The 13,166-nt window shown below is 40.7% G+C and overlaps 1 protein-coding gene across 4 annotated transcripts in view; it reads right to left on the reverse strand.

Moving 5' to 3' along the window:
• Window positions 1–13,166, reverse strand: part of PRCP (prolylcarboxypeptidase) — a 78,180-nt gene that overhangs the window by 64,980 nt on the left and 34 nt on the right. The window contains exons 1-2 of one of the 4 annotated variants that reach the window (XM_053925831.1): window positions 12,959–13,097; window positions 11,862–12,044 (exon numbers count right to left, since the gene is read on the reverse strand). In XM_053925831.1, coding sequence (XP_053781806.1) covers window positions 11,862–12,029 — 168 coding nt within the window. In that variant the 5' untranslated portion in view covers window positions 12,030–12,044; window positions 12,959–13,097. The other 3 variants (XM_053925832.1, XM_053925833.1, XM_053925830.2) reach the window with 3 other exon arrangements.

Consider the following 13,166-nt stretch of genomic DNA (forward strand, 5'->3'; position numbering starts at 1 on the left):
TTCAGTGGAACTGTGCTCTATTCCCACAATCCTGCACTATCCAAAAGATTAAGAAGTGGCCCCAAGATGCCAGATGGGATTGATAAAGGGAAGGGCATAGGAGAAGCATTCCAAGCAAAGGGAGCAATGCAGGCTAAAGCACAGGGGGAAAAAAAAAAAGGACACGTGTACAGAGTAGATTAGCAACCCGAAAAGGGTTGGGGCCATAAGGTGGAAGGTCCTGAAAGCTAAAGGAATTTGTTCATAACGAAGCAAACAATAAGGAATCATTGCAGGTCCTGAGGAAAAGAATCCTTTGACTAGAGGAGTGGTCATTACTGTGATCTGTACAGACTGTAGTGGAAGGGGAACTGCAGGTAGCAAAGAGGACCAATTAAAAGACTTGGAGTTCAGGAATGCAGTAATAGAGGTTGTAACAAAGGGTGAGGGTCATACAAGTAAAAGTAAAAGTAACAGATATGTTCTGTAGATGGAGTCAACCCAACTTGGTAATTACAAGGAGTATGGAAGACTTAAGAGCCAAAAATAACTGATATTTCCAGCTTTAAGGACTGTATACTTCCCGTTCCCTCTCTGATCCAGTGTCCCTTCCTCAGAGAAACCTTCCTGAAATAAAGCCTTTTCCTTCTACTGTATCCCATATGTACACACACACATCACATTGCTTATTTCCTTCAAGATAATCGTTATAATCAATAATTAGTTTGTTTGCTTAATACCTACTTATTTCTTAATCAGAAAATAAGCTCCACGTGAGCGGTGCATCTGTTGCCTCCAGTATCATATATAAAGGACAATGTTCTTTTCTGGCATATGTAAAGACCCTTAATATTTTTAATGATAACAGTGCCAACAGAAGAAAGTTGGACCAAGTCATCATCTAATCAGATGAGTCTGCTTCTGAGTTAGACCTACAAAATCTCCAAACAAAAATACTGGGAGGCAGATTGAGGTCATGATTAAAACATGTAACACTTGATGCCTCAGTTTCTCCACAAATTGGGAATAGCAGAACCAAAAGAGCTCAATAAATACTATTTATCATTGCTATTATGATTATTCCTACAGAAATGGGTCGAAGCGCATGAGAGAGAAGTCTGCAACTACAGATTTGGAAATGATCTGTGAAGCAGCCCTGAGAGGAACCATGAGCTCCTATCTGTGGAAAGCGGATAGACAGGAGGGGTTGGAGACTTAGGAAAATACATGCTGTGGTCCTATTTAGGTGACCTTAATTCTTCCCCTCTCTTTTGTGCAGGTGCCAGTACCTCTGGAAACCTTTCTTTTATCTCCTCTCCCCATTTTCCTCTTTCATCCAGTAGTACCTTACAATGAAATCAGGTAGAAAAGAACATTGTCCTTTTCCCCCCTCTGTCTCCACTCAAAGCAGTTCTTCCTTCTTGTTCCTAGAAGTATATGGAAGAGAACAATATAAAATAATTAAGAAAGAGCTGCCAAGCAGCCATGGCTAGGAAGCAAAAGAGGAACAAGAGTAGTCCAAGTGTTTACCAAGAGTCATGGTACTACATGATGCAGTCTGGAGTTTGAAGGCCCCCTTCTAAATGCTGTCACCTACTGCCAAAGTGGGCCAGAAAGGTCAACTGCCTCTTTAACAACACTTTTTAAAAAATGGATTATAAAATGATGTAGGTTCATTATACACAATTTGGAAAATGCAGAATAGTACAAAGAATAAAATAGAACATCACCCAGTTTAGTACATTTTCATCTACTTTTCCTCTGTGCAGCTATAAATATATTTTAAAACATATTTGACCCTCTCAAGTGGTAGCTGATTTTTCCCTCTCAAACCTCTCCCACCACTGGGCCTGAAAGTGAGAATAGGTTATTCCTGTTCCTAATTCTCAACCATCATCCCTAACTTACTGTCTTTAAATATTATGTGATCAGACTATACCGTCCTACTACCCCACTGGCTACAATCATCTACTGCCCCTGGTTCACTTTCCCTCATTCCCTGAGATTTTAGTTCCATGTTCACCATCACTCCAACATAACACCTTTAAAATTCTTAATGATTTCAATATCCTAGGCCCTTAGTTCTTTTTTATCCTCTCCTCCAATGACTTTGTCTTCAATCTACCTAAGTCACTAACCATGGTTGAACCCTAGATCTTGTCACTCTCAGTAACTGCAATCCCACCATACACTCAATTTCAAACATTCTATTTCTTCATATCTTTCACCTCACTCCCTCTACTACTATAATTCTTCAAATCCTTCAACCTCATATAATCCACCTTTTCACTGTCCCTCAACTCACCTCACAACCCTCTTTACATGGCTTAAATTCCATGGTCCATGAACATAATCAATCCCTTCCATACGCCTTCAGTCCCTAGGTCTGTTTCTCACTTCATTTTAAGGCAAAAGGGCAACCCTGGTTAAAAAGAACTCTCCACCAACTCTCCACCCATACCCAAGAAACTGAATGTAGCTAGACAAACACAGCCATGTCAACTGGTCTTACTAACTTGCATGAGACTTCAAAGCAGCCTTGCAATCAAACTGTTTCCCTAGTCCATTTACTTTCCTTCTCTGCTAGAGGAGTGTTTATGTTCTCTCTCTTCCTCACTGTCCTTATCCCCTACTACTCTCTCCCTTGGGGATGTCCCTCCAGCCACACTAACATCCTTCAAGTTGCTCATGCCTAGTACACATTCACCTCAGGGGTTTTTTTAATTGTTCTTCTTTATGCCTTTAATGATCTTCCCCCAGTGCCTCCCTAGAACAATGCCTAGCACACAGTAGACACTTAATAAAAACTGAATAAAAGAATTTGGAAACACACTGTATATTCGGTTTTCTATTTTGCTTTTTCATATATCAACAATTCATGAACATTTCCCCATGCTGTCAGATATACTTCAAGTCCATTATTTGTAGTGGGCTAATGTAATAGTATTCCATTTTATGGATATACCACAAATCATTCACAATCTGGGAATGAGAAATGAGGACATATACAAGAGGGAAATATTGGATGTTTTTCTTCCTTTGATCTTTCTAAACCTCAGTAGTTTCACCTCTTAAAATGATGATATATCTACCCCATAGTATAATTGTAGAGACTGAATGTGTAATATAAATGGGTACAGAAACATCAGTTTTCTTATCACTGCTTAGATGCCAATCGAAAGAAAGATCATAGATTAAAATGTAATCCATAATACTGTCCCTTAATGACTTGATCAAGACAATCTCTATGACCCTCAATTACAACATCTATTTTTTAAGGGATTATGATCATTTAAAACAGATATGTAAAAGGGCTTAGCATAACACCTGGCCCATATTAGAAAACCAATAAATGTCCATTCATTCACTGCTCATAAGCTATAGAGCTTTTCTTCTTATTTTTCAAGAGAGGGGGAGTGAGGGAGAAAGAGGCAGAAAAACATCAATATGTAAGAGAAATATGTAATAGATTGGCTTCCTCTTGCATGCCCCCAACCGTGGACCTGGCCCACAACCCAGGCATGTGCCCTGACCGGGAATTGAACTGGCAAACTTTCAGCTTGTGGGATGACACCCAACCCACTAAACCACACCAGTCAGGGCTAGGACTTTTCTTAAACTGTGAACCAGAAGAAGAAAGAGTTTTATAAATTCCCCCAATAATATTTAGATTGCCAATGTAGAATTTGCCTTTTTGATTAATAATTAACCAATACGTACAAAGCGTACTGAAGATTTTTTATAAAAGTCTGTATCAATTTTGTATCTTTTATTATAAAAAACACAGGCATGCCCTGGCCAAGTGGCTCAGTTGGTTGGAGCATCACCCCATACACCAAAAGGATGCCAGGTCCATTCCAAGTCAAAGCATGTACCTAGGTTGCGGGTTCAATCCCCAGCTCAAGAGCATACGAGAGGCAACCAATCAATGTTTCTCTCCCATATGGATGTTTCTCTCTGTCTCCCTTCCTCTCTATATAAAATTAATAAACATATAGAGTGAGGATTAAAAAAATACAGGCAAAACAATTATTCTTAATTACTGAATGACAATATAAATAAATTCCTTTATTATCATGTGCTTCAATGTACATACACATCAGGTCAGTGAACTATGATGATAAGAGAAAACACTAAGTAAACCAGCCTCACTGCAGAAATATTCTTTGAAGCAATCTGTAAGTTGCTGCCATATGTATGCCAATTTATCAGTGCTTTTCCATATTTTTCAAATATAGGTTTGAGTATGTGCTACTGCAATGGTCAACAAATACAATGTAAGGTCCTCCACGATATAATTTTCTCTGACTCCCTAAAACCTACCCCACTACCTGACACATAAAAGGAATTGGATGAATTCCATGTAGGTGGATGGGTGGGTGGGTAAGTGACTAATTGAGTATGTCAGCTCCTTCTTGACACTCCAAAGTCACTCCTTTTTGTCTCCCCACCCTGTGGGTAAATGCAGCAATAAAACCTGTTCTGGCCAATGAATTGTGAAAAGAGATGTGTCATTTTCAGGACTTGCTGGCACAGTCCTTCCAGGATCTTTTTCCACTGGTACAGTGATTATGAGAGCATATACTGAGAAAAAGCTTCCATCAGTCCCTCAGCCTCCAAAAGAATGCTCATCCCAATGGAAATATAACATGCATCATAAAGTTTTGTTGGGTTAAATCATAAAAATGTTGGAGTGTTGTTACAGCAACATAACCTAGCCTAGCCTTACTTACACAACAAACAAGGTAGTGACATTTATTTTAGAACTAGAAATTTGTTGGAGTTTATTTTCAGAAAAACAAAATGGTACAATTTAGCAATTTATCTTGAACATGTAAATTAATCTTTCTATGTGATACACTGGAATCTCGGTTCTTGAACCTAATTTGTTCCAGAAGGCTGTTGAAGAAGCAATTTGTTCAAAAATGGAATCCCCTTTGTCATCTGAAAGAAGCATGACTGATCATACAGGTATTAGCATGAAAGGGTTGCTGGGTCAAGAACCAAAGTTTTGTTCTATAACCGAGACATTGAGATATTTTTCTCGTAAACTGGGTTGAGAACCAAATTGTTTGAGATGGGAAATGTTTGAGAACCAAGGTTCGACTGTAGTTTTCTCACCTATAAAGAAGGACAATAATTGTATCTACCTCACAGAGCAGCTACAGTGATTAAATAAGTGAATGTCTAGTAAGTACTTAGCAGAGTATTTAGGGCATATAAACCTTTCAATAAATGGTGGCAGATTATTAATATTTAATGCACTAGACACATGTGGATTGCATATTTCATTTTATTCTCCTGCCTCTTACTCTTTATTCATTTTAATTTATGGGCAATATTTTCCATTCAAAAAATTTTTTATTAAGAGCTAGTATGTAGAGGGCACCATGTAAGGCATTAGGAATGAAGACAAGTAAAAGAAGACATATCATCAATAATTCTTCTTACCTATAATTTTTCTTTCTTCTCTAATCCACTCAACCAAGCAAACTTTTAAAATCACAAACACTATGTCCTATGTTATAAATATTGTGTCAGTGGCAGAGCTGATTTTTAATTTAAAAAATACTTGACATGTTTTACTCAAGATTGAGATGGCAAAATTCTTTTGGTCTGATTTACCAAAGGCAATTAATGATAGGGCAAAAAATAGACTTGTGTCCACATCCTCACTGCCCCTTAATACACTGCTCTATGGAGAAGAGGCACTTGGCAAACAGAATTATGTCAGAGATTAGCAAATCCAACCTTCTTACCTTACATATTAGTAAAGTGAGATCTAGAGATAAGCAACTTGCCCAAGGTCATAACATGAGCTGATTGATAATAGAACACACACTTTGAAAATGCTTGAAGTGCCTAAGGCACAAAGTCATTACCATATGCTGACTGAGGGATACAAACATGACAATGCAAAACCTAAAATTAATTTTTACTGAAATTGCATTTTACCACTGTTAAAATATTCAAAACTCAAATATCAGAGAGACAGGGTTAGATTTAATATAATTAAGAGAAGGTACCAGCAAAACCCTAAAAGGATACATTATCATATTTTCACTTTTTTATCAACATTTTATCAATTATGCTATTATAGTTGTTCCATTTCTTTTCTCCTTTCATTCCCCTCTGCCCTGTTCCTGCCCCCCCCCAATCAATATTCCTCTCCCTTAGTTCATGTCCATGGGTTGTACATATAAGTTCTATGGCTTCTCCATTTCCTCTACTATTCCTACCACACACACCCCCATCTATTTTGTACCTACCATTTATGCTTCTTATTCCCTGTACCTTCCCTCCATTCTCCCCACCCTCTCTCCCCACTGATAACTCTTCATGTGATCTCCATTTCTGTGATTCTGTTCCTGTTCTAGTTGTTTGCTTAATTTGTTTTTGGTTTTAGGTTCAGTTGTTATAGTTGTGTTTGTTGTCATTTTACTGTTCCTATTTCTGATCTTCTTTTTCTTAGATAAGTCCCTTTAACATTTCATATAATAAGGGCTTGATGATGATGAACTCCTTTAACTTGACCTTATCTGGGAAGCACTTTATCTACCCTTCCATTCTAAATGAAAGCTTTGTTGGATAGAATAATCTTGGATGTAGGTCCTTGCCTTTCATGACTTCTTTCCAGCACCTTCTTGGCTGTAAGGTTTCTTTGGAGAAATCAGCTGACAGTCTTATGGGAACTCCTTTGTAGGTAACTCTCTCCTTTTCTCTTGCTGCTTTTAAGATTCTCTCTTTCTCTTTAATCTTAGCTAATGTCATTATGATGTGCCTTGGTGTATGCTTCCTTGGGTCCAACTTCTTTGGGACTCCCTGAGCTTCCTGGTCTTCCTGGAAGTCTATTTCCTTTGCCAAACTGGGAAAGTTTTCCTTCATTATTTGTTCAAATAAGTTTTCAATTTCTTGCTCTTCCTTCTCCTTCTGGCACCCCTATGATTTGGATGTTGGAACATTTAAAGCTGTCCCTGAGGTTCCTAAGCCTGCCGTCATTTTTCTGAATTCTCGTTTCTTCATTCTGTTCTGGTTGAATGTTTATTCCTTCCTTCTGGTCCAAATCATTGATTTGAGTCCCAGTTTCCCTCCCTGCACTGTTTGTTCCCTGTACATTTCTCTTCATTTCACTTCACATAGACTTCACTTCTTCCTCTAGTTTTCAACCATACTCAACCATTTCTTTGAGCACCCTGATTACCAGTGTTTTGAACTCTGCGTCTAATAGGCTATCTCCTCATTGCTTCATTATATTTTTGGAGCTTTGATCTGTTCTTTCATTTGGTCCATAATTTTTTCTCTTGGAGCACCTGTTACATAATAAGGGGTGGAGCTTTAGGTATTCACCAGGGCAGGGTGACCCAGGTCACTGCATTATGGCACTGTCTGTGGGGGAGGGGTTCAAGAGGGAATAATGCCTCTTGCTTGGCTCTCAGCTGGATTTCTGTCACTCCCCTGGCTACCCACAAGCAAGTTAGGCACTTTTGGTACTGATTCCCAGGTGGGTGGGTCTCTCCAATGAACTCTTCCATGAGGCTGGAGGTTTCTCCTGCTGCTGCCACAACCCCCATAGGTTTTTACAGCCAGAGGTTTTGAGGTTTTCTTTTCCCATGCTGGAACCCTGGGTTGTGTGATCTGTCTTGCTCCCCATTTATTCTCCCCAGTTTATCAGCACACATATGTGGGACTACCCAGTCCTCCAGCTGTCACTTTGCCATGCGTCCTCTCTGCCCAGGCTATCCATCTCTGCCCCTTCTATCAGTCTGAATGAATGTTTCTTCTTTAACTCCTTGATTGTCGGACCTCCATACAGTTCGATTTTCTGGCAGTTCTGGTTATTTTCTGTTTTTAAATTTGCTGTTGACCTTCTTTTGGTTGTGCAAGGAGGCAAAGTGTATCTACCTACACCTCCATCTAGGCCAGAAGTCACATTATCCTATTTTCTACTCCACAAGTTACCAAACTCAAAATAGCAAAGAAAAAAACAGAAATATTTTCATACACCTTTCTTTATATTTCAAGTCTTGTACTGAAGAAAATGATTGGAAGCAAAGAAAAAAGTCAATTTCTATGCCTTATTTACAAGTGTATCAAGTTATAGCCTAGTGATAAAAAAGACACAGAAGCACTATATTTGTGACAGAAAAGAGTTCATACAGATTTTCATATTTTTCAGAATAACTATTTTAAGTAATGATAAGGGATGATTTAAATATTTTATTCTGAGTAGAGAGGGAGTAAATTAAAGCCATGTACATTCAGAAACTATAAAATAGTTTCTGGCCTGGTAGCTCAGTTGGTTACAGTGTCATCCCAATATGCCAAGGTTGTGGGTTTGATCCCTGGTCAGGGCACATACAAGAATCAACCAATGAATGCATAAATAACTGGAACAACATATCAATGTTTCTCTCTCCCTCTCTCTAAAATAAAAAATAATAAGATTAAAAGATAAAATAAAATCTATTTAAAATTCACTGTGTTTACTAAGTTATATAAACTGTGCTAAATAAGCACATTACACATACCAGCTCATTTCACAACAAATGGGTAGTATAATTATATCCATTTTGCTGATTATAAAAATGGAAGCTCAGAGCAACTTGTCTGAAGTTACTCAGGTAGCCCTGGCCAGGTGGCTCAGTTGACTGGGACATCATCCCATATACCAAAAGGTTGCAGGTTCGATCCCCATTCGGGGAGTATACAGAAGACAACCAATCTATGTCTCTCTGTCAAATTGATGTCTGTCTGTCTGTCTCATTCTCTGTCTTTTCCTCCCTTTCTCTAAAAATCACTAAACAACATATCCTCAAGTAAGGACAGGAAGGGAGGGAGGAAAGAAGGAAGTTAGTGAGGTAAAAGTGGAATTCATTCTCAAACCTGTATGATATTCAAGCTCTATCAAATTCCTGACCCTCCATAATTTAGATCAAGGTCAATTCATCATTTATAAGGGGTAAACTACACAATCTCTAAGACTCTTTCTGACAATAATTCTGTGAGCAAAAACAGAAATCAGTTAAGAATTAACATAATATCTCTGGTAGTATACTCCAGGTATAAGGAGAAGGCCATCAATAGACAAACTAAAGAGAAGAGGGGAACAACTAAGAAAAGGAGCAGGAGAAAGAAAAATAGGGTCTGCCAAGGGGGCAAGGGGCCAGACATAGATACATTTATTAGCCATCAGGGCCACTGTTACAAGAGTGAGAAAGGGGAACCTAAAATAGGAATTGAAAGTAGAACTGTAAGGAATGTAAATAAATAAAAATAGCTTAGCCCACTGATACTGCCTCACAGCAGATGAGAAAGGAACTGCTGAGCGAGCTGCAGCAGTCAGTGGCCATGAGCTCAATGCTGGGGCAAGATGTAGAATTCTAACATAAACACTGGTTGGTAGTTAAATAGGAATAGTTGAGTAAAGATGACTGACCACTGGGTTTCTAGAAGAAGCATTTCCACAGCTCACGACTGTCATGCATCTGGATCAATCTGAAATGTGTAATACCATGGAGAGTGTTCTTTTAGGACAGAATGGGGAAGGAACCGGCACTTCTCTATTAAGTTCCTTAAGTTCATACTTACAAATGTGCACGTGCTTTCATGTGCTACCATACTTAACCCTCACAACAACATTGGTAGATGTGATGGTTAATTTTACACTTCAACTTCGCTGGGCCACAGTGTCGAGGTATTTAGTCAAACATTATTCTGGAAGTTTCTGTGAAGGTGTTTTTTGGATAGGATTAATATTTCAATCAGTGGACTTTGAGTAAAGCAGATTTACCCTCCATAATGCAGGTGGGGCTCATCCAATCAGATAAAAACCTAAATATCACAAAAGACTGACTTGTCCTGAGCAAAAAGGAATTCTACAAGCATACTGCCTTTGGACTCAAACTATACCTCTTCCCTTGTCTCTAGCCTGTGTGCCTACTCTGCACATTTTAGACATACCAAGCCTCCACAATCATATGAGCCAATTCCTTAAAATAAATTAATCTCTCTTTGTGGCAATACACATACACACACATTATTGGTTTTGTTTCTCTAGAGAACCCTGGCTAACACTGTAGATACTACTCTCTGTTTCAGAACAATGACAGCCTGAAAGACGCCATTCTCTTTCCCCACAGGGCTAGCATGGGAGGTGGGAGGTAGGAAGAAACAGGGAAACCTTGTAACCACAAGCCATACATCCCAAGGAGTCCTTTAGAACACTAGGATCACATGTGTACCCAGAGCCTTGTTTTGCCCAAGTGCTGTACTATCCTTTGTCTGGTTTCCTGATTCAGTTATTTTGGCTAAAAGAAATAAAATATTCCTACTAAATCAACAACATTCAAAGTCTTTGAAAGAGTAGGAAAAATAATTAGTAAAGATTTTGCTTAACTTGGTTTGGTCATCAATTCAAATGGAGACTGCAGCCAAAAAATCATAGTTCCCCTTCAACATTACTTTAGCAATGGAGTGCTTCAAATAGCCATATACGAAATCAGTATTTAAAACAGATAAAAGCATAAAGCTCAGGCTGAAAGAGGACAGGGAGAAAGAGAGTACTGGGGCACTTTAACTTGAACTCCACTTGGGCCTTCACCCACTGTCCTTCTGAGATGTCTCCCCATAGAGTCCTTATCTTTCCTCAGTGAAGTGTAAAGTCTGGTCTTTCTTCAAGCCTCTAAATTCACAAATGATGAAACTCTAGCCTAGAGAATTAATTTGAATTGCCAGAGAAAAAGATCCCTCTTTCCTGGCACCTGCGCTAAAATTAAAATGCTTTCTCTTCCTCATATGAGAAAAAACATTTCTTATATATTATTCGACAAGTTCATGCCATCCCTCTAGCCCAAATTCCTATTCAAAACATACATAGGTAATCATGAATTTAGTAAGTGCCTACCGGAGGATAGATACTCTGCTAGGGACATGTATGTCATCTGCTCTCATTCGACCATTACCAAATACCCAGAAGATCAAGAAACTGGGCTCAGAAAGGGAAGTACCTGTAACTTTCCCAAGGTTACACAATTATCAGAGTGGAAGCCTAGTCTATCTGACTCCAAAAGCCAAACTTCAGATTCTTGCATTCTTTCTAATCCCAAACATCCCCAAATCTTGCCTATCTTTACACAGGCACCCAGAAATACAGAGCTGTAAGGGACTCCGTCATTTCCCACAGGATGTATATTTCCATCCAGGCTTGTTGGAGAATAATACCTCATGCTGCAGCCAAGCACAAAGTCATCAAGCCTCCCTCAAATTTCAAAACCCAAGCTTCAGAACCAGAGATGCTAACCCACACCCCCACTTCACTCCCAAAGCTTGACATGCTTCAACTTCCTTTACAGGCAGGGGCTACATATATGTTCAGTCTTACAGAGAATAGGCAAGGTTAAACACTCTTAATAAAATGGCTACAAAAGCAACTTTGAGCTGAGCATGAGATGACAAGCTGGCGTTTGAAGGTGAATATTAAATATTATCTAATAATAGTGGAAACTTGTATTTGAGGGCAGCTTTGGGACAAACGATGAGTGTTACCACAGAGGAGGGGCCAGAGTTGGAATTAAATAAGTTGGATTTGGGGGGAGGTCAAGGGAATTTCAATTAGAGCATCCTCTGAGAACAGAAGAACTTGAAGTGATTGTTGTGGCCAATTACAGAAAAGTGTATAGCCAGGATTGATAGTAAATTATTGGTAATGGGACAAGAGACTGTAAGACTTAGGGCCACCCTCTGGAAGATGTGATCCAAAGATCGGAAAAGTCCTAGGCATTAGAACTGAAATTCCAAGTGGGCTCCGGTGCTTGGGGTCCTGCAGGTTGGGGGGGAAACTACGAAACCCCAATCTCTTCCTCCCAACCCCCACCCTGCCTTACCTTCTGTTCAGTGTAGTGAATCGAGTACTTCCTGACCACAGAGCGATGGGATGTGAGGCTAGTTGACAAGTGCAGGCTGCTGAGAGCCCTTAGGGCTGGCGGTACAGGGATGGCAACCCCCGTTAGCAGGAAAGCCAGGTGCAGAAGCAGGAGGGCAGGGCACCCCATTGCTCAGGCTGGAGGCTGCAGAGCGGATGAGAGGAAGACCCGCAGATGCGCGCAGCCAGAGCCGCACCCAGCCCGCAGCTCCGCCCGCCGTAAACAGGCTCCTCCCGCGGGAAATCCGAAGTCACCCTGCACCTCAGCAACCCAGTCACCCAAGACAGACCCATCCCACCCCCCAATCCCTCGTCCCAGAGGACACCGCCACATTTCATTTCCCTCTCGTACTGTCCTCACTTAAAAGTCCACCCTCATTTCGGACACACTCCAAATTTGCCCTTATCCTCCTTGGGACCCATACTACCTGACCGCAGAGTCACATCTTTAACTATATCTTCCCCTTTCTGCGTGGTCACCCTATATTCACGCCTTTATCGTCACCTCCAAACCCTGTCTTACTCCCATTGCCACACTTCTTGCCCTCCACAAAACCCATATAATGGTAATAATAATAGCTACCGTGACAACTTATTGATCGTCCACTACATGTCACTATATCCCTGGGCATAATGGCACATACATCATCTCCTCTAACTCAACCACCACAGAAATCTTGTGCCTGTGTATGATTGTTATTCCCATTTACAGAAGAGTAAACTCAAGTTCAGACAGGTGCGGGGCTTAAACTGGGTCACTCAGACCGGATAAGTGGAGCACAACTTCTCAGACTGCTCCGTATGGCTCCTTGACTGCACCCCCACTGTATAAGCCTCCCACGATACTCTGAGATGATCAACCCAAACTTCCGTGTTGCCCACACAACCTATCCTTAATGGAGGTCGCCCGCGGCCCACGTAACTATCGAATCTCGCTTGGTCTCGTTCCCTTTTTCCGGTTACGCCCCCTCCGTTTTCCACGCAGCCCGCTCCAGGCTCCGTCTTTCTCCTTATTCCCGAAGCCACGCCCCGGATTCCCCCGACCAAGGGCCTCTACACCTCCTCGAGCAGAGCCCCCTTCCGTCTTCCTGGCTCCGCCAAAAGCTTTCAGCCAACTTTAATCCTCCTTCCAGTCGCACCGTTCATCTGCAGTCAGAACTGCGCTCCCACCCCTTCCCGAGAATCCCTGCGCCCAGCTGGCTCCGCGGGCTCCGCGCGGCTCCAAACCCAACTTCACAGACCCTATTACAATACTCCGTCAGTCGGA

Source organism: Desmodus rotundus, chromosome 5, assembly GCF_022682495.2.
Source record: "Desmodus rotundus isolate HL8 chromosome 5, HLdesRot8A.1, whole genome shotgun sequence".
In the NCBI taxonomy this organism is placed as follows: Eukaryota; Metazoa; Chordata; class Mammalia; order Chiroptera; family Phyllostomidae; genus Desmodus; species Desmodus rotundus.